Genomic DNA, 22,895 nt, shown 5'->3' on the forward strand with positions numbered 1-22,895 from the left:
AATTGGGTCATTTGTAGAGACGTGGATGAATCTAGAGACTGTCATACAAAGTGAAGTAAGTCAGAAAGAGAAAAACAAATATCGCATATTAACACATACATGTGGAAGCTAGAAAAATGGTACAGATGAACCGGTTTGCAGAGCAGAAATTGAGACACAGATGTAGAGAACAAACATATGGACACCAAGCGGGGAAAGCTGCCGGGGGTCGGGGGTGGTGGTGTGCTGAATTGGGAGATTGGGATTGACATGTATACACTGATGTGTATAAAATTGATGCCTAATAAGAACCTGCAGTATAAAAAAACAAACAAAACAACTAATACTAAACTTTCATTGGGTTATTTGTATGGAAATATGTTAATATAAATGTTTCAGACGTTAAAAAAAAAAAAAATAAAATAAAATAAAATAAAATAAAATAAAATTCAAAAATTCAAAAAAACCCCCCAACTATTCAAAATTCCTGCTCAATTAAATCTAGTTCATTGTTAAGGTCCACAAAAACGGTAATTACTTTATGCATAACATTTAAGATTTCTGCTAATTAAATATTACAAATAAAAAAACATTACAGATGTGAGGTTGATTCTTATGAGCAACTGAAGGTTGAAAAGTCTATTTGATTCAAAGAATCTGAGCCAAATATCTCTGTATCAACAAGTATTCTTTGAAGTATTTATTGATCTCATTGATCGTTAGTAACTTCATGAAAGGTCGGTACTATGATTGCTAAATATTTCTGAGGAATTAAAGAAGCAATTTCAAAGGTACTGGATGAGCTAAAAACAGTGCCACGGCTCTTGAATGATGAATTTATTTTCCAGAGTTTATGGATAGTACGAAGTATTAAAATTACTCAAATAAATATTATTCCTCAGTACATTTATTAAACATATTTAAACCATGGCATGCATTACTTTAAAGAAATCTACCATGCTTTAAATACTTGAGAGTTTATCTTTCTTCCTTGAGAGTGTAATTAGCAAAAGGGCCCTGGGCGCTAAGGCAAGGGAAATGAATTGGAAGAGGAAGGGGAGGAAAGGAGGGTGGACCGCGGTTCTTCTGGGTTAGGGATAGTTTTGCGTGTGCTAGTTTCTGAAAGAGAAAGGCTCAACGCAGGAATCTGGTGGTTCCTTGTAGTCTCAAGATGGAAGTCTGGGCACTTGGGCTTGTCCAGATTGTGAAGGGGCCTCTCGACTTCCTTTCGCCTTCCATCCTCCAGTGTGGCAGTGGGTTTCGGAGGGAGGTGGCTGGCGGGGGCCTGTGGTCCTCGTCCGCACCCTCCGCATCCCTGTCCGAGGCCGGTAGGCCTCGCCCACCCTGGGTAAATTCCCGGAGGTCCCGCCCCTCGCTAGAGGAGAACTCCTTGGGGCGTGCAAACGGGATCCTGCGAATGTTGACATTAAAGGAACACGCAAATTCAGCGTCGTGGTCCCCGCAGCTTACCCGCACCTATTTTTATACCTAAGCCAAGGTCACTCTTTAATACCCGGCCATTGCCTGAGCTGGGGCTAGCTGGGGCTAGCGACGGCGGCGGGAGCGGGGAGAGGGGGCGCGGGTGGTGGGGCGGCGGCCGCGTGGCGCCCTCCGGCCGGCCAAGCCCGCACCTGCCCGGCGCCCGCCTAACCAGCAAGCCCGGCGGGAGGCAGGGCGGCGTCCCGGGCGCCGAGGAGGGGCCGCGCGGCGCGGGCGGGCGGGGGGATTCGCGGTGGGCGCGGGCGCCGCGCGTCTGCAAAGGCTGGAAGCGCTGCGGCGCGAGTGCGTCACGCTGGCGGAGGGCACGGTGGGCTGCGGCCGACCCGCCGACCAGGAGCCGGGCGTCCCGGGCGAGGGGCGGGCGGCTGTACCGGCCCCGGCAGCCGCGAGCAGCGCGGCCCGGGCCCGGCCTGGGGTCGCCAGAGAGCCGCCGCCAGCTTCATTCATTCCCGCGGCTCCGCCTCCTTTCCCGAGCTCCGGCGGCGAGTCCGAGGTGAGTGCGCGGCCCGTCCCGGGCGGGGGCCGCGGGCCCAGGCCGAGGCTGCCCGGTCGGGCCTCGCGCCCCGCCGGCCTCGCGCCCCGCCGGCCCCGCACCCGCGGCCCCGCACCCCCGGCCCCGCACCCCCGCGCGCGGGCGGTGACGCGGACCACGAGCTGCGGGCCGCCCCGAGGACTCGGGCGCGGCGCAGGCCCACGCCGGCCACCCGGGCCCGGGGCGCGCGTCCAGCTGCGGGCGACTGGCCTGCTCCCCCGAGGGGCGTGTGGCGCGCCCCAGGTGCGCCGGCCTCCGCGCCAGCGCCACCATTTTGTGTGAGGGAATGCCTCCTCCTTCCTCCGCCCGCCGCCGCCCGCTCCCCGGCTGCTGCTTGCTGTGCCCCCTCTACTCCCCTCCCCTCCCACCTCTCCCACCTGGAGCCTGTCCGCCCGGATCGGTCGCCTCGGCGTGGGGGAAGCGGACCTGGTGGCTGGTGGGGCGGAAGCGTTTGGACTCGGGTTCAGCCACGGATGCTCTGACCGCCTCTCTTACCTTTAAGCGCTTTTGGAATAGGTATTGTATGGATTCCGTTCTAGAATGTAGGTCATTACAATTTTGTTCTAATTCTCAGCTGCCCATTATGCCGTTTTTCGAGGCCTGTGCCCTAGGAAATCAGTGGGTGAAGCTTTGGATTGTTTGTGGCTCAGGGATCTGGATTACATTTACTCCCATTATCGCCCCTTGGGAGACGGGGTGAAGTATCTCACTGGCTTTTCAGCTTCTGGAAAGTGTATGAGTGTCTTACCTGGAGTAGATTCTAAAATAACCACTACCCCTTCCTCCTTTGGGATATCGTTTCAAAACCTCAATGAAAACGCTCTCGTGTGAGGATTTTGAGGGGGGTAGGGACAGGTTGCTAAAAGACTACCCAAAGGAAAAGTTGTGATTTAGAACTTACACCTTCCGTCATTTTCACGGTTCCAGAGAATTTGGTAATTCTTGTTTTAACTTGTCTCCTCGCAAATATACGTACGTACCTAGTAGATTATACTCCGGTCATCTGTATTTTATCACTGCATCACAGACAGGGATTAAAGTCTGGAATGGTGGCAGTTGCATAATACACACATTTGGGCCCTGGAGGGAATTCACTAAAATGGATCTGGGTTTGATGTGCCTTGTATCGTCTGCTTGCATTTATGTATGTATGTACAAAAGATGTACAGGTTATTTTTGCAAACTGTATTTTGCTTTTCTCCTTCAAGAGGAACGACTTTTAGTGACTAACATGGACAAGATTAAGTTTTTGGTATGTGGATGAGACTAAGTTTTTGGTTTTTGAAAACCTTTGCTTGTTTGTTGTTTGGTTTTTCTGGTGGGGGGAGCCCAGGGAATGTGGTGGTGAGAGGAACCTGGGAAAAGTCCATTTGTGATAAGACTTCCAGTACAAATAAAGGTAAACTATCACAGCCTTTCACGGAAAGCTTGTAGCTGTCACAGTGAACTCCTCTCTTTGAATTTATGATGAGGATTGGCTTAGGGAATTTAGCTTATATGAGTAGCAACATTGGTCTGCTGCTTGAGTGATTATAACCTAAGATGCTATACCTGTGGATTTTAGGTTCTAACAAGTTCCAAATGAGACTGACCTTTGAAATAGTATTCGAATCATTACAACTGGTATCATTTCTCTAATCAAAGATACAATATACGTCAAACAAAAGGCTTAACTTTGATTTGGAGAAAACAAAATATTTTATAGTTAGATGCTTTTGAGAGTCATCCACTTTATTAAATTACTCTAAACTTTTTTTCGGATTAGTTGAAGACTCTTTCACTTAGTATCTCTGCAAACACATGATTCCATATCATGTACCATCCCTAGCAGAAGTGTCATGCCACTCCTTAATGACATGTTCTGTGGGAAGAATTATGGAGGTGAAAGGGACCTTGGACATCAGGAGATGAGCTGAGAGATGTCTTGTTTCAGAGAACTTAATGAAGTAAAGATTGCCTGCTAAGGATTGCCTGTGCCCTGACTGGACCTGTGCTAGGTCCCGAGGGATTGAGATTGTTCCTGCTGGCAAGTTCAACACGTAGTCAAACACAATCCCTATATCTTTACACTGATTCTCTTAATATACGTGTCAGAGAGGTTCACTGAATTGGTACTATTGTATTTAATTAACCTGAGTTTGGAAGTGATCTTGGTGTGCTTCTTTATCTTTAATGTGGCTTGAGATTTTGAGCATTACTATACCAATGGTTGAGAAATTGAAAAGAGAAAAAAAAACCTCTAACACTTTTCTACTTATGTCCTACCTAACTAACCCTTTTTAAGCCATCTGTCTGTGTTAGGTTCAGTCATATGCCTAAGATTTACTTTTTAGAGTTAATTAGAATACAAAAGGATTGAGTATTCGGGCAGGTTTTCAAAAAATATCAAGGATTCTGTAGAAAGGATCGTTGGTTGGGTAGGAAGTTAAACAAGACTTTCATGTTTATTCCCATTTCTAAGATTTTATGATTCTAAATTGAAAAAAAGAATCGCACGATTATTGTGTTTACAGTGATTTTCTTTTCACACACCATTAGGCTTCTGATCCTTTGTATGTTTAACCCTGAAATTAAAGTACTAAATTTGGCATGCTTCATCGGTAGTAGGGGTATTTCACAGTTCTTTAGTACAACAACAACAAAATTACTCAAGGTTGTATTTATTAAGGAAGAGGTGTGATGATTTAAAGATAATCTGGGAACAGCTGATAATTATTAGACTCATTGAATTTTAGAGCTGGTATATGAAACCTTAAGGTTTATCTGCTCTGTAGGAGGGATCTACTCATCTAGTCCAACCTATTTTTTGGGCCAGAAAGTTTGTGACTAAGCACATACTTAAAAAAAAAAAAGCATGATTTTAGTTACCAGCTGCTCCAATGAGATGTTAGTTTTAGGTTACACCAAAGGTAGCTTTCATGTATTCAGCAAACACTGAGTGTCTTATGTTTATGGACCACAAAACCAAATAGACCCCCCCCCTCATGGTGTTTATAGTTTAGTGAAGTATTGTGGATTAAAATTCCTTTAAATCTAAATGCACAAAGATTTTTGGAAATATGTATAGGGAACAAATCAACTTAGTAAATTGTATCTTTAAGAAAGTGCCAGACTGCATGTTGGGGGACCCCTGCATTTATGGATTGTGCAGAGGAGAGAGAGGGTTCAGTTGCTGAAAGAAACTGAGGGAAAGAAGCTAAAAAACAGAATTGAGAGAGAGAGTTGTCCAACGAAGGAGGGAAACTTTTAAGTGGCAGAAAATAGTCAGTTGGGTCTGGTCTGTCATAAGGACAAGAGGGGTGAGAATGAAAATAATCCCTTGAATTTGGGAATTGAGAGGTTATTGGAGGCCTTAAGAGAAGTAATATAAGTATAGCGATAAGGGGAGAAGCCAATTTGAGAATGAATAGCCGTGGAGAAAAAGTCAATGAGCTTGACTCTTTGTTGTACGATGATTGATAAAGTAATAAACTGTACTGATAAGGAACTTTTTAGTCTGAAGTCTTTTTTTTTTTTTTTTTTTACTTTTTGGCCACACGGCAAGGCATGTGGAATCTTAGTTCCCCCACCCGGGATCAATCCCGAGCCCCCTGCAGTGGAAGCACGGAGTCTTAACCGCTGGACCACCGGGGAAGTCCCTCTGAAGTCTTACACATATTAACAATGCTTTCAGGTTTAGATCAGCCAGCCCCTGATATATCAGATGAAGTTATTCTGATTCTTAAGTTAACAGTAGTTATTATTCAGAGGCAGTATAATTCCACAATTTAAACCAAATAGACGTAAGTTTGAACCCTGGCTTTATAAAAGACTAGTTATAACAGAGCTTATCTCAAAATGTTGGCAGAGGTAAATGTGATAATGTTCCTAAAGGTGAGCTACAACTAATGTTATCATCAATGAGATTAGGATAGTTTTTGTTTTTGTTTTTTTTGGTATCTAGTTCAGTGTTTCTAATCTTTTTCTCCGTTTTATTATCTTCTCCCCACATCGCGCCATGTACAGCACTTTTTTGCGGTACATTTCAAAGCACTGCTTTACTTTTTCATTTTTAAAATTGTGATTTCTCTACCACTTGTCAGAGCTTTTGCTTTACCTGAGATAAAGTATAACCAAAATGAGTTGAGTTGGTAGAATTCTAGTTAAAACCAAGAAAATCTTTGGTTTTCATTATTTTGTGTATTATTTAGGGGAAATAAGTGTTTTTTGAAAAATTCAAAGTAATTCATGTAGTCCCCTTTATAGCTTTTGTGGATCCCAGACTAAGAATCTGTTTTCTATTAATTACTTACTCATATGAGTGGAAAATAGAGCTATATTTAGCAAAAAACAACCACATGTTAGAAGCCTTGATATTTAGCTTTGTAAGTTAATGCATATCTAAAAGTCCTTGAAATTAATTTCAAGGCTGAGGAGATTTCTTGGTAAAATTTTCTAAACCGTGAAAAAAGAAATTGAAGTGATTCTGAGTAAATTTTGTTTGGAGAATACTAACTTTTTGTATCTGAGTAGCTTCTCAGAATGGCGACAACAACAACAAAAAGCATAGTTTTATTTTATAAAATGATTCATATGATTTTACAATTTCATACACAAATAACCACTCAACTGAAGTCTAGAAGCTCTTGGCTGTCCTTTCTAGAACTGGCTCACGGATGTTCTTGTGCCTTTATTTACAACGGGGCAGAGAGATGTTACTCCAACCAGAGTTGGACTGTATCAGCTGTCACTAACAGTACTCTTTGATCAGCTAATTGGTTGGTCTGTGTTTTCATGCGGCGTGATACATTTGTGGGTAGAATTTATTGTTGGGAAGGCCCATTTCTTCTACTCTTTAGAGATATGTTGAAAAAGTCTAAGTTTTCACCTGCGTATTGACTCTTCAAATATTTGAAGGGAACTTTCTTGCCTCCCTTCCAAGACTTCCCCACCAAGACATGCCCTCACTGATTTCTCCCAATTCCTGTTCCTCATCTACTGTACCGTGGATTCCAGATCCTTTGCCATCCTGGTTGTTTTCCACTGGAGGCATTCCAGTTGTTCAGCGTAGTTTTCTTAAAATGTGGATGTTCATTGTCTGATGCATGAAGAGGGCAGGGATTCTTTTCCATCTCTGCATCTGGACAGTCAGAACCCTAATAATGATGCCCTATGATGGGGTCATTTTGCTTTAGCTTAAAAAAAAAAAAACTTGCTCATAATTCATATTGAGTCTAGTACCAACTGAATCTCAAGCAATGGATAATAAAAAACTGTAATTTCGGTTTTTTCCCTTAGCTCTATTTTGTAGTAATTTGTTAAAGAAATATTTGGTAAGCATTTTACTTTGTTAACTTTTAAGTTTCCCTTTTATTTTTGAACAGTTGGCTTTGTATTTATTGTGTAGTAAACATTTAAAAATTCTGACGAAGATGGATCATAGTGATTAGAACAAGTATCTAAAGTCTGAAGAGAGGATCCTGCAAGATTTTTTAAAAATCTAACACTTAAAGAGTGACTGAACAATATGCTTGACATATTCTATGATAATTGTATGATTAGATACATTATGGGTTATACTGACCTTTTGTCTTGACCTGGGAACCTGGTTAAATCCAGGTTCTGGAGAGAGATTGCCTAGGTTTAGAGACTGACTCTGCCGCTTACTAGCTGTGTGAACTTGGGCAACTTACTTAACCTTTTCACACCTGAGGCTCCTCGTTGGAAGAATGTATGAATACCTGCCTCATAGGGTCATTTTGAGGAATAAGTGATATAGTATGTGTAGAGTGTTGAACATAATGCCTCGTGCGAGGTAAGCAAGCAATGAATGATCTTTCATCATCAGAGAACATTTTGAATTATAAAAAATGGTTATAAATGAATTTGATGATACCACCCCTTTGTAAATTATTTCCTATCTTCGTTCTCTAAGTAATCAAACATAGACACCTAAGTTACTAGTTAGAAAGGACATCAGCGATCATTTGATTCATCCCTACTTTTTATATGTTTGGAAAAATGGATTATGCTTCTTTGGAGTTCTGAGCCTGGTAGAATAGACGAAGAAAAGTAAATCACACTCTCACGTGATAAGTATGTTAAAAGAAGTATGCACAAGGAACTTACGAGAAACTCATGAGTTTCTCAACTTGTCTGCCTTCATTTCTACCTATTAATCCCTCCTACACACAGCTGCTAGATAAATTGTCTTAAAGCATAGCCTTGGATGTCTCTTTTCTGCTCAGGATCTTTAAATTGCCTCCTTCTGTGTGCCAAATAAAGTCCAAACTCTTTAGTCTGGTATTCTTGGCCTGTTATGTTCTATCCTCAATTTGTTTTCCTAGTGTACCTACCACTACTTCTTTTTATATACCTTAACTCTGTTGGTGAATCCAACTACTTGCCATTCTCAGTATGCTTTCTGGCTTCCGTTTAGCATTCCCATCTTCTTAGAGGGTCTTCCTTTCTTATTTTCTTTTTTTTTTTTTAATTAATTTTTACTGGAGTATAGTTGCTTTACTAGAGGGTCTTCACTTCTGTCTCTGCCTGTTGAGAGACTATCTATTGCTTTTCCTTTAGCAGCAGAACTTCACGTGTTTCATCTGTGGCAGCTCTTGCTCCTAGCACCAGTGTGTGGTTTATTTATACAAACCTTTGTTCAGTCATTCATTTATGTAGTGAATATGTATTGAAGCCAGAGAGGAAGGCTACTACTATCTCTTTTTTTCCCCTGGGACTGCTGCCGGTGAAAGGTAAGAAAACAATTTCACTTGACCTGGGTAAGCATACACACCTGAGTTTGCACGAGGATTGCAAGAGCAGGTGTATGGGGCCATGAGTCTTACGTGCAGAGTTGGAGAAGCCTGGAAGGGAGAGCGGAATGGTTAGCCTGTGGGTTGGAGGCTGCTGTTTTTCCAAGTTGGGGTGATACTCTGCAGATAGCAGCAACCCTTGGTTACACTTATTTGTTGTGCAGTGAAAATATTAGGGAATGGGGTGGGGTGGTTTTGGTGGTGGTGATTGTGACTCAGCAGAATATTTCATAAATCATATGCCAAAATTAAGCACCAAGTTTTGTTTTGTTTTTGCTTTTTGTTCTATTTCCTTTAAAATGAAAATATCCATCTTCGTGGTTCTAAATGAGACAAACCTGTGATATTTTATGTTAAAGATATCTGCAACAATGTGCATGTTGTTTGGACTTCTGTTTTTAAAAATTGCCTGTGTCCTTGAGGTTTCCTACCAAACCCCTGTTAACTTTAAGCACTATAACATCAGACCTATTACATGGTAAAGAAACCAGGTTAAAAAAAAATAAATTTAGATTGTCTAATGTTGAAATGAAGGACAAAACTTTATGGTGTATTCATTTAAGTAGTTCTTATTTTGCCCTTCCTGATGTTTGTAGACTGCTCCTGTGAGATAAACAGTGTTCAGTAAGCTGGGTCATGAAGGGCTAGAGTAGCTGACATGTTCTAGAGGCACATGTATTCTGTAGTACTATATGTAGTCAAGTGGAAGCTTCAGTTATAAGCACTTTTTTTTTTTATTTTGTATAACTTAAAAAAAAATTTTTTTAACATCTTTATTGGAGTATAATTGCTTTACAATGGTGTGTTAGTTTCTGCTTTATAACAGAGTGAATCAGCTATACATATATCCCCATATCTCCTCCCTATCCCACCCCTCTAGGTGATCACAAAGCACTGAGCTGATCTCCCTATGCTATGTGGCTGCTTCCCACTAGCTATCTATTTTACACTTGGTAGTGTATATATGTCCATGCCACTCTCTCACTTCGTCCCAGCTTACCCTTCCCCCTCCCTGTGTCCTCAAGTCCATTCTCTACGTCTGTGTCTTTATTCCTGTCCTGCCCCTAGGTTCTTCAGAAACATTTTTTTTTTAAATTTTATTTATTTATTTATTTATTTTTGGCTGTGTTGGGTCTTCGTTTCTGTGCGAGGGCTTTCTCCAGCTGCGGCAAGTGGGGGCCACTCTTCATTGTGGTGCGCGGGCCTCTCACTATCGCGGCCTCTCTTGTTGCAAAGCACAGGCTCCAGACGCGCAGGCTCAGTAGTTGTGGCTCACGGGCCTAGCTGCTCCGCGGCATGTGGGATCCTCCCAGACCAGGGCTCGAACCCGTGTCTCCTGCATTGGCAGGCAGATTCTCAACCACTGCGCCACCAGGGAAGCCCACATTTTTTTTTTTTAATTCCATATGTATGTGTTAGCATACGGTATTTATTTTTCTCTTTCTGACTTACTTCACTCTGTATGACAGTCTCTAGGTCCATCCACCTCACTACAAATAAGTCAATTTTGTTTCTTTTTATGGCTGAGTAATATTCCATTGTATATATGTGCCACATCTTTTTATCCATCCATATGTCGATGGACACTTAGGTTGCTTCCATGTCCTGGTTATTGTAGAGCCGCAGTGAACATTGTGGTACATGACCCTTTTTGAATTACGGTTTTCTCAGGGTATATGCCCAGTAGTGGAAATATCACCTATTAATTTATTGTTAGGCTTTTGCATATGTATCTGAGGAGTGTAAATAGCTCTCTATATCTTGCTGCAAGTGTATATGTAGTTAGAAAAGGGTTTAGCATCCATTCCTGGGTGTGGTCATTTAGTATTTGTGTTCTGACTCATTTTGCGTAGGAGTCTCATTTCAGCCCTATGAGCCCTGTTTTGCCTCCCCAAGGTAGAACCCCCATATCAAATTCTGTCTCCCTTGGAGGTTGGATGCAGGCACGTAACCTAAATTTTGTCAATCGGATGCATCCAAGAGAGACTGCACTACAAAAGCGATTGAGGAAGGGGCTCTATATGGAATCTCCTTTCTTCCCGGCATGTCTCTTCCCTTGGGTCCCTCCTTCCTCCTTCATCAAGAATAACTACTGTTAACAATAACAATATAATGTATGCCCTTCCACATCATCTTCTGTATAAACATGTAAGTATATACCAGTATTTTTCATAAATTAGTTTTAAAAGTACATGCAATAGGCTTTTTAAAAAAAATTAAGAGTTGAGCATTTTTGGTGTTTGTCCTGTTTTATGAATTGTCCATGCCACTTGCTTGTTTGCATCTTAGTTTAAAAACCATTGTATTTGTATTAAGCAGCCTAACTCTTGCGGGTCATATTGGTTACATAACGTTTGCCTCTGAATTTTTTGTTTTTAGATGTAAAAATTTTAATATGTATTCAAAGTTATTAGTTTTACCCTTGCAATTTAGTCCTTCCTCAGAGTTCCTTTTTCTCTATCTGTTCAAGTAATTTGCCTATGGTCACACAGCTAGTAATCCTGGCAGTTTGGCTCAAGAGCATACTCCCTTAACTAGTATTCTACATATTCCACCCTTGACGTGTACAAAATTCTATGACATATGACTGGATTTTGCTTTTGTAAGCCCTAAAACATACCAGATACCCAATACCTTCATCTTTAAATGATTTCTTAGATCTAGGACCATTTTTCTGGATATGGAGAGGAGTTAAACCTTTAGAAAGAAAACTGGTAAGATTTCTCTTGATATGTATAAGCAATCTTATACCATCTTAGGGTCCTAAGGCGCTGTGGTTTCAGACATAGCGTGGTAACTAAAAGGATAGGCCTCACAGCTAGACTGCCTGGGTTCAAATTCTAGCTTTGCCACTTACTATAGTGTGCTTTGAACAAGTTACTCTGCTGCTATGTGTTTTAATTTCCTCATCTGACAAATGAGATAATTAAATTATCCGCTTCATGGGTTTGGGATAAAAACTCTATCAGGGATACATGTGAAATGTTTCAAATAGAACCAGGTGTGTAGTCCACTGTTGGCTCAGTGATTATTACTTCAAAAGATGATTTTGTTTTCTACTTGAAATAAAAAGAGGTAACAGGTGTGAACCACATTTAACTTCCTGCCCCATTACCCATAAACTTGTAGGTAGTCTTTACCTATATGTAATCAAATCTTTTTCCTCTCTCAGAAGATAGAAAAGGATTTCTGAGCAGTGTTGAGCCCACCTGAGAGTTGATAGTTGTAGCGGTCTGTTCAGTGGTTTCATTTTTGTCATACTTAAAAACTCAGCTCTAAGAGCAGAGAAGGATTAATCTAGGAATTAGGGCCTTGTGTGGGTAGGAGGGATAGAAGGATAAAAGGTGAGTAGGGGAGAGAGTTCAGTTGAGCTGATGTAGTACATGGACTAGGTTCGTTAGGGAAAGTTATGATGTTAGAAAGAGACAAGGGAAGAATCAAGAGGAGAATCATAATAAGGTCCAGAAACAGGCCTTTTGTGTTAAAGGTTGAGAGCTTTGCGGATTATGTTGCTGGGACACCTAAGCTATTTTCGGTGTTGGGGGAACAATGAGGAGAGGTAGGATCATGCCTTGGATTGGTTGAGATAATTGTTTTTTCTCTAAGAACTCTTTCAGCTCTAAAATTTCCGTAATTTTTTGCATCTTCTCCTCCTCCTAAAGCCCCCAAATAATAGCAATAATCTATAAGAATCTTGAAATTATTTAGGAACTAAAGTTAAAAAAATATATTTCCCTGTTTTAAGAGTATAGTTGATATCCAGTAATTAACCTTAAATAGGGAAAAAAAATCATAATAATAGGAATATGGTTTTTAACTCATATTTTCTTTCTTGTTAAGAGCATTCATTCTTGCAAATAGATACTTTTTCAGTAAAAAGGGATGAAATTATTAAAAGATGGGTGTAAAATAGCTGGTGGGCATCTTAGAGTTCTTATGTAAGAGGTGTGAGCATTAATGTTTTTATACAGGTTATCCAGGATTAATAAGCATGCCATTTGCTTAATTTATAAATTAATTTGGACACTTTTTACACTTCATTGTCCATTCTGCGTAAATTTTTTGATGAGTTAGTTCACTTAAGGCGACATTAAGCTTTCTCATTCATGTAGAATCTAGTTAGGCCTTTTGGTTCATCTCATGGGCAGAGCATAAAGTACTTGACAGAATTTGATCTGACAGCTTTACAGTTATGTAACATAGAACAGAAGCTTAAAAACAACAAAAAAGAGAGAGAAGTGACTGATTTTTTTCACAGCAACCTATATTTCTCTCCAGAACCTTACTACCCTTCTCTTGCCTCCCTGAACTAGTGGAACCAGCTTAAGGCTAGTAATTTACACGGTCTTAAGTAACCGCTATTTTTTTTAAATAAACAGTTATAAACATTTAGAGGTGAAAGGTCCTTAGGATTATCCTGTCCAGTTGCATCACATTACCAATGAGAATACAGAAGCCTAAAGAGGGTAAGTAACTCGCCTAGGGTCACAGAGCTGGTTAGCACAGCTGACCCGGGAATCAAGGTCACAGCATTTCAATGCGAGTACTTTTTCTGGTGTAATATGTGAATAGAATATTTAATAACAAGGTAATTATTGTGATATTTTGCAAAAGGAAGTTTCTTATAACCATGACAAAGACTATGATATTTGATTTTGCATATTGAGTAAAAATAATTATATTGGAATGTATATTTGATTGTCTGGATTCATATTCTTCTAGCTCCACTAGTGGTATGACATTGATCAAATCTTAATCTCTAAAGCTCCATTTCCTTATCTATAGAATGGGGCTGATAGAAGTGCCTCATTACGTATTACATGCGGCATGTAATACCGCAGTCCCTTTAAAGTCTGGCGTGTGGTCATTTCTCAGTAAATGTTACCTGCTATTACCGATTTATAATAATTTCTAGTTCTTTCATCTTCTTTAAATACTAATTGGTGATTGTTTAGCCAATAAAATTTAGCACTGAGAATGACCAGTAATAAACGTAACAGATTTAAGGACAGATTTGAAAACACAAAAATATTTTAGAAGAGTGTGTGTCTGGGCTTTTGGAATTGGGGAAACATTTTTTAATTTTTTTCATATTAAAAACTGATGCTGTAGTTGTTTTTAAACTATATTCAGAAATCAACTTTAAAAAAAAATAAATTTATTTTATTTACTTATTTTTGGCTGCATTGGGTCTTTGCTGCTGCACACGGGCTCTCTCAGTTGTGGTGAGCAGGGGCTACTCTTCTTTGCTGTGCGCGGGCTTCTCATTGAGGTGGCTTTTCTTGTTGCAGAGCATGGGCTCTAGGTGCGCGGGCTCAGTAGTTGTGGCTCACGGACTCTAGAGCGCAGGCTCAGTAGTAGTGGCACACAGGCTTAGTTGCTCTGCGGCATGTGGGATCTTCCCGGACCAGGGCTCGAACCCGTGTCCCCTGCATTGGCAGGCAAATTCTTAACCACTGCACCACCAGGGAAACCCCAGAAATCACAACTTTTAAGTTTGTTGGGAGATGCCCTGGAGGTGAGATGAGAGAGAAGACAGTGAAATAATTCCTTCTATAGTGAAGAAGAAATACATTCCTTTTAAACTAGCTTTGCTGCCACAGAAATGATGGATTTAAGGATTTGTTTAGTTATGCTTCCAAATCTCAAAAAAAAAGATTTAAAAAAAGTCCTTTAGATCAACAATATTAAAATCAAGTCAGATGTATCTGGAAATTGCCAGATTTCTAGTGCTCCAAGTCTAAAGTTTTTCACTATAAAATGTGCTCTTAAAGGGCCTTGAATGTGACGCAGTACCCAGTATTTTACTCTGTAGGATGTAGGATGGGCTTGGGTGTCAGATCCATGTCTGGATCTCAGGTTTGCCACCCGCTCTCCATGTGACTTTGGGGAAATGATTAACCTCTCCAAGGTGGTTTACTTTTCTATAAAATAAGAATATTAGTCGGGTCCACCACATATCTGCTACAAGCCTTGAATGAGGGTGAATGGCATTCATTTAGCACAGTTCTGACACATTCTGGCACTGAATAAAAGTTAGTTGTTAAAAATCACAACCTCTAACTAAGTGAAGTTTTTTCCCTCCAGTAACGCTCTTTATGTAAATTTCAGAGCATTTAAATGATTGGATTTCAGGAAAATAGGATTGTTTCATTTTGTGTTTGTATATATAATCTTTAATAATAAAAATTAGCCCAGAAGAGATTATTTTTCTATTTAAAAACCGCAATCTAAAAAGGTTTAAGAATGAAGGCTAATGACTTTCTCTTTTTACGCTTGAGTTTAGTCATGTTATACTTGCCTTTGATCTGTAGCAATGTCTTCTTTTTTAATCTTTATTTATTATTTATTTATTTTTATTTTCGGCTGTGATGGGTCTTTGTTGCTGCGTGCGGGCTTTCTCTTGTGGTGAGTGGGGGCTACTCTTCCTTGCGGTGCGCGGGCTTCTCATTGCGGTGGATTCTCTTGTTGCGGAGCACGGGCTCTAGGTGTGCAGGCTTCAGTAGTTGTGGCACTTGGGCTCAGTAGTTGTGGTTCACAGGCTCTAGAGCGCAGGCTCAGTTGTGCCGCACCGGCTTAGTTGCTCTGCGGCATGTGGGATCTTCCTGGACCAGGACTCAAACCCATGTCCCCTGCATTGGCAGGCGGATTCTTAACCACTGCGCCACCAGGGAAGTCCCTAAGAAAGTTAATTTAGTAATAGATTAAAGAAACCAATCCCCCATAAACTTGCTATCCTGTCAGTCTCTTCCTTGTGGGTCCGTTTTGTATTCTTTGTCTAGAATACTGTATTATTTTTATGTGATTGTAATCAACTATGCTTTTGTAGACCAAGTTTTTGGCAGCAATCTTCAAATATTAATTTACATTTTATCCTTTAAAACATGATTACTCTTAGCAAATGAAAATTTTAAATGTTTCATTCATACCTTGTTTGGTAGCTAATATTCTAGAGTCTTTTGAGTTGGTTTAAGAGGAATAGTTTTTTGGGGGGCCGCGGCATGCGGGATCTTAGTCCCTCCCCCCCCTCAGGGATTGAACCTGCGCCTCCTGCAGTGGTAGCCCACTGGACCGCCAGGGAAGTCCCAGGAATACTTTTATATTAATACTTTTTGAGCTTCTATAGTATATTAAATGTTTTTGAATGTTTTACTTGGATACAAAGCTGGGAGCTTGTCTACAAAAGAGCAAAAACGGTTACTAACATTCTTTTAACTAGTGTCCTCATAATGCTTCTTCCACCCACTATTGACCATTTGTTTCATGTTTTTAGTTTTGTCTAAATTTTAATCTTCACTACAATTGTTAGATCTGACTATAGAACATAATGTTGTATTTCCTTAGTTTGCTTTTGCATATTGACTTTGATAGAGATATAAAGATTTGCCACACTAACAAATAAGCGTCCTTCAATGCAGAGCTGTTTTATTTTATGATCCTTTTCTAACTATAACATCTTTTTTAGATAAGCTCCTGATGGTTCTCTCTTGAAATTCAGTCTTTTTTTTCCTCCTTTTTGTAAGTTGGCTGGAAGTTCTGTGGTATTGCTTTCGTAAATCGTTCACAAATTTTTCTTGCTTTCTCCTTTTATTTAGGCATTTACATTTACTAACAGATGGGCTGAATTTATGTGTTCTATTTCTAGGTTTTGATTTTTAAAAATTAAAAATCAGTGTAATTAAAATATATATATTTGTATGTATGTAAATTTATATATACAAATCAGGGCCCCAGTCATATGTATATCAAGTTTTAAAGTTCTTAGCACCAAGATTTCAGATTACGGTAAAAAAGTAACTTCCTCTCATTATCATATCTTCGAAATTCATAGAAATATGTTTAACTATGTATAACCATTACAATATATGTCTGTCCCGTCTTTTTTGTGTTTATCTCATATTTCCATTCGATTTTCAGTTTCTTGTCTACTAATACTTTTGTTGTGTTAAAATAGATTTGATGAAGGTCACCTTCGAGAAAAGTAACTTTTATTTTTTCAATTTATTTTCTCCTGCCTTTCCATTTATAAATTTTTTAAAAAATTAAAATTGAGGTTTTTGACAGATAGAGCTGTTCGGCTCTGTAATTTTTATTGTGGGTAAATACAAAGCAGGTAACTTTTAAGACAAAACAATCTTTACCAGCTTTATTTGTACTTCCTTTAAGAACTAGTAGATCAGTAGTTGACATAGATCATAAGTTTTTTTTTTTAAACTTTTTCTCATGGAAATTTTCAAGAATACACAAATCAAGATGCTCTCCACAATGCCTTTGATCAATGTGCCTCTTAAGTTTCTTTTAATTTACATTAGTTTCCACTCTTTTCTTTAAACTCTATTCTGTATATATATTGAAGAAACTGAGTTATTCTAAATTTGGCCGGCCGCATACTTTAAACATCATTTCACATGTTTGTCTAATGGCTTAGGTAGATTTGGATCCAATTTTCTTGTTGCATTACATCAAACTACATACAATATCTGCTTGTCTTACTTTTAGTAAGATTGATAAGTCTGGGTATGCAGGCCTATCACAGAGGAGTGCATTTTAAGAAAAACATAAATCAATGAAGCATTATTAAATATTTTATACCTTGGAAAAAAAACAGAAGTGAGTGCATATATCTACCAAAATATTCCTGCAGCAATGCTCATGGCAGCCCAAATGCCCATCAGCAGTAGATTGGTAAATAAACTGTATATGTGTATTGTGGAATACTACATAGCAATAAAAGGGAACAAATTAAATGATAGATGCAGCACCGCTTATGTTTCTCACAGAAATAATGTTGAGTGAAAAGAGTTGACGCAATAGAGAGCATACTGTATGATTTCAGATATCAGAAGTTAAAAAATGCGCAAAATTAATTTCTCATTTAAACATATTGTAAGACCAGTGAAACATGCTGCCTATTAAAAAGTGCTTCTTTCTCCCATTGATTGAAATAGCTCCGTAATCATATACTCAATTTCTATAGGCATTAGGGTATATTTCTTTATCTTGCTCCATTGGTCTATTTATATGCCTGTATCGCATAGAAGTTTTATATATACTTGTATCATAGAAGTTTTATAACATGCTTTAATATCTTAGAGGGTTTGAACTTTTCTCCAATCATTGCTCTGCCTTTTTAGCATTTTTCTAGCTATTCTTATTCATTCTTTCAAATTCACTTTATAATCAACTTGTCTTGCTTCAGGAAACAATAATCCTGAAGATGTTTTCATTAGGATTGCATTAAATTAACAGATTATCTTAGAGGAAACTGCTACCTTAATGATGCAGAATCTTCCTTTCCAAGAACGTGGTTTGTCTTCCCTGTTGTTCACTTTGTTTCCTTCAGGCATGCTGTTTTATAGTTTTCCTTATATAAGTTTTATATTGTTTATTGTTAAATTTAAGTCTATTTTTATCTTTGCCATTGTAAATGGGGTTGTCTTTTCTATTTTTACTCCATTTTTTTTCCATTTATTATTTCTCCTGACTGATTATTATTATATATATGAGGGCTTGATTTCTGTATGTAATTTTATGTCCTACCATTTTACTACATTTTCTTATTGTTTGGAATAATTTTTCCATTGATTCGTTTGGGTTTTTCAATTAAATGTATTATTTGCTAATTGAAGTTGAGATAGGCTCCCCTCGCCCCAAGCCATGCACATCCCCAATTGTTATACCTCTAATTGCTTTCTCTTTTCTAATTGCATTAGCAGGTACCTATCTAATGTTATTTATTAGTTAAGTCCTTATTTTTCTTGACTTTAGTGAAAAAGTCTTTAGAGTTTTCCCCATTAAGGTGCTGGCTTTTTTTTTTTTTTTGACAGCTGTATACATGAGAGATACAGTTTACATACTGTAACATTTACCGATTACAGCTGTACAATTCCTTGTTTTTTTTTTTAGTAAATTTATAGGGTTGTGCAGCCATCACTATGATGTAGTTGTAAACATTTCTATCATTCTGAAAAGTTCCATTGTGTCCTTTTACAGTGACTTTTATGTTGGGCGGTATATGAGGATATATTTGTATGTATGTGTGTTTATATCCTATACCTTATAAATATTTATTTTTACAATTTAAGGGATTATTCATTTTTTAAAATTGAAGTATAGTGGATTTACAATATTAGCTTCAGGTGTACAACACAGTGATACAATGTTTTTAGAGATTATACACCATTTAAAGTTATAAAATAATGGTTATATTTCCCTGTACTGAACAATATATCCTTGTAGCTTATTTTATACATAGTAGTTTGTACTTCTTAATCCCCTAACCTTGTCTTGCCCCTCTCTGTTTCTCTCTCCCCACTGGTAACAAACAGTTTGCTCTCTATATCTGTGAGTTTGTTTTGTTATGTTCATTTATTTGTTTTATTTTTTAGATTCCACATAAAAGTAATAACATACAGTGTTTGTCTGACTTCTTTCACTAAGCATAATACCTTCTAGGTCTATCCATGTTGTTCTTTTTCTTTTATTCTTTAAAAGAAAAAATTTCGTTCTTTTTTTAATGGCTGAGCAGTATTCCATTGTGTATATATTAACACATCTTCTTTATCCATTCATCTGTTGATGGACACTTAGTTTACTTCTGTATCTTAGCTATTGTAAATAGTGCTGATATGAACAGTGGGGTGCATGGATCTTTTTGAATTACTGTTTTTGTTTTCTTTGTATATATACCCAGGAGTGGAATTGCTGGATCATATGTTACTCCTATTTTTATTTTTTAAGTTTAAAAAAATTTTTTTTTTTTGGCCGTGCCGCGAGGCGTGTGGGATCCTAGTTCCCCGACCAGGGATTGAACCCAGGCCTACGGCAGTGAAAGTGCCAAGTCCTAACCAGTGGACCACTAGGGAATTTCCTATTTTTTGTTTTTTGAGAAACTTCCATACTGTTTTCCACATTGGCTGCAGCAATTTACATTCCCACCAACAGTGTTCAAGGGTTCCCTTTTTTCTACACCCTCTCCAACATTTGTTATTTGTGTTCTTTTTTGATGATAACCATTCTGACAGGTGTGAGGTAATATCTCATTGTGGTTTTGGCTTGCATTTCTCTGATGATTAACGATGTGGAGCATCTTTTCATGTGCCTGTTGGCCGTCTGTATGTCTTCTTTGGAAAAATGACTATTCAGGTCTTCCGCCCGTGTTTTAATTGGTTGTTTTTTTTGATATTGAGTTGTATGAGCTGTTTATATATTTTGGATATTAACCCCTTATTAGTCATATCATTTGCAAATATTTTCTCCCATTCAGTAGGTTGTCTTTGAATTTTGTTGATGGTTTTCTTCGCAGTGAAAAAACTTTTCAGTTTAATTAGGTGCCATTTGTTTATTTTTGCTTTTGTTTCCTTTGCCCTAGTAGACAGATCCAAGAAAATATTTCTGCGGTTTATGTCAAAGAGTATTCTGTCTATGTTTTCTTCTAGGACTTTTATGGTTTGCGGTCTTACATTTAGGTCTTTAATCCATTTGGAGTTTATTTTTATAAATGGTGTGAGAAAAATGTTCTAATTTCATTCTTTTACATGTAGTTGTTTGGTTTTCCCAGCACTACTTATTGAAGAGACTGTCTTTTGTCCATTGTATATTCTTGTCTCCTTTGTCATAGATTAATTGACAATAGGTGCATGGGCATTAATTCTTATTTCATTGCTTGTTTTTAATACAAGTGAGTGTTTAAGTTTTCTTTCTGACATACATTTAGATTAGCAGGCTTAAGTTGTAGTCTGTCTTGGCATAGTGAAAAAGAAGTCTCCCTACAATAAAATGCTGCGCTATTACAATAAGAAGTTTTTTCTCAGTACAGGAAGATAGCCTTTCATATTCTGAAACATTTTGTCCCATGTTGTTTGTTAAAGAGGATGGCATTCCCTGTGGATATGCTGGATAATTGCAGTCATGAGGAAATGGAAAATTCTGCTGAAGATTACATGTCAGATCTCAGGTGTGGGGACCCTGAAAATCCTGAATATTTTTCTCTTCTCAATATTACGGTAAGGCATCCTGCAGTGATTTATCAATCTTTTCAGTTGAGTTTATACATGAAATCAGTATCCTTTTATTATCTTTTGAAATGTTAACTAATCACTTTTGAAAATTTTATCAGAAGACTTTTGAGTAAAATGGATAAATATTGATTAGTTAGTACAGCAGCATGATCAAGTTTTAAAAAGACTAACTTTATAGGCAATTGCTTATTATTTATATTGTGCCTTTAAAATTATATGTAAGTAGTTTGCTAGTTTTGCTAAGACTGATTACCATATTTGAGCTAACCCAATTAAGTCTACTTTAGATTTGGAAATTGTTGTTTTAGAAATTTTTTTAATAAAAAAAATCAGCAAAACACTACATTACACATTTTTGTGTCACAAATCTTTCTTTTCCCAAAATATTAAAATAAAAGTTCTAATTAGTAAACTGAGATATATTTTGATAGATCATTAGACATGAAATTATTAGAATTCTAGTGTGAATTTGATGATAGGCAAATTCTCTAACCTCTTTAGGCCTCAGGTTTTTCTTCTGGAAGATGATGTTTATTTAAAGAATTCTTTAAAGTTTCTTCCAACATCAATATTTTGTAATTCTCTGAATGGCAATATTGTGTGTAAGTAGGGAATTAGTGTTGGATTAATGAAAGCATAAAAAATGTAAAGTATTGCATATATCTCACTGGAAATATGACTTTACCCTAGTGGTTTTTACTAGAAAATGGAATTTTTTCCCCCTCAAGTGATCTAAATAACAGATGATAAAGTTTAACAACTTTATGGATCATATCATGCTTTTGTTTTTATTCATATGCGTAGCTAGAGCGTAATAATATTTATTGAAATAGACTTTCATTTTTTCCCCCAAGTTAATAAAATTCCTGCAAAAGCGAAGTCTATCTGATTTCCCCCCCTTTTTTTTTAAGACTAGAAATATCTCCTATGAAATGAAATTATATAATTAGCGTTAACGTACGTTTGAAATTTTGGTAGAAGCGTGGTGTTTTTGTCTGATGTTTTCTTACTGACTCTTCACTAATCTTTAATCAATTGTCATTTCAGATTCCTATTAGCCTGTCAAATGTAGGCTTTGTACCTCTCTATGGTGGAGATCAGACCCAGAAAGTTCTTGCTCTTTTTGCACCCGAGGACTCACTCACAGGTCTCTGTTTTGTTTAATATTGGTAAATTGAGGAATTCTTTTTTCAAACAATTAGAAATTTGTTGAAAGATAGCTACATGAAGGAATATTAAAAAAGAATACTTATTTCAAAATGTAAATTCAGGAAAATAAAATTCTCAGTTGCTTATAATTAAATGTTTAGTGAGTGAAATACAATAAAAATGGTAAAATGGGGCTGCCACATTGTATTGTAAACTATGGATATATTTAAGGGTATCCTTGAAAACCTTACCAAATAGTAATATCGTGTACTTTAAGACTTAAATGTTAACAATCATTTATTTTCTTTTAGCTGTGGCACTTTACCTTGCTGATCAGTGGTGGGCTATTGATGATATTGTGAAAACATCTGTCCCTTCTAGAGAGGGACTTAAGCAGGTAACAAGATCCTGTAATTTTAAAAGTGTTTAGGAGGCCATTTCACAATATGTTTCCCATAAACAGTGATAGTTTTTTGAAGTTATTGAGCTTTTCTCCATTTTAGTATACCAGGTTATATTAAACCCTTAGAGTTCCATTGTCAACGGTGAAACTGGCACTTAGATTGGGCTTCCTTGATTTTATGTGAAAGTGTCTGAGAATTGGGGGAGGAAAAATGAGTACCTGTGGTTTAGTTAAGCTGTAGTTACCCATATCAACTTTAGCTTCTGATTTTTCTTTTTGGGTGAGAAAAAGCTTATTATCTCTGTGTGGTTGCTTAAGTTCTCTGTCTCTAGGAGAGACTGACCAGTAAACTTGCTTATCAGTAGGGCCATTTTGGGTGGTCTATTCAGTGTTCCAAACAGTGTAGTGGAAGGGAGGTCCTCAGTAGCTTGCTGTAAAACTGGGTCCTTTATTCTGTCTTAGTCACCATTTTATCAGTTACTTAGAAGAAGACATAGTTGGCATACTTATCAATTCTG

The 22,895-nt window shown here is 38.1% G+C and overlaps 1 protein-coding gene across 8 annotated transcripts in view; it reads left to right on the forward strand.

Annotated features, from left to right (window-relative positions):
- Window positions 1-1,363: 1,363 nt before the first annotated feature.
- Window positions 1,364-22,895, forward strand: part of FAM169A (family with sequence similarity 169 member A) — a 65,875-nt gene continuing 44,343 nt past the window's right edge. The window contains exons 1-4 of one of the 8 annotated variants that reach the window (XM_082457238.1): window positions 1,364-1,477; window positions 20,676-20,810; window positions 21,873-21,972; window positions 22,286-22,371. In XM_082457238.1, coding sequence (XP_082313364.1) covers window positions 20,679-20,810; window positions 21,873-21,972; window positions 22,286-22,371 — 318 coding nt within the window. In that variant the 5' untranslated portion in view covers window positions 1,364-1,477; window positions 20,676-20,678. The other 7 variants (XM_082457240.1, XM_082457241.1, XM_082457237.1 and 4 more) reach the window with 7 other exon arrangements.

This window comes from Balaenoptera physalus (assembly GCF_965194825.1).
Source record: "Balaenoptera physalus genome assembly, chromosome: 3".
Classification (NCBI taxonomy): Eukaryota; Metazoa; Chordata; class Mammalia; order Artiodactyla; family Balaenopteridae; genus Balaenoptera; species Balaenoptera physalus.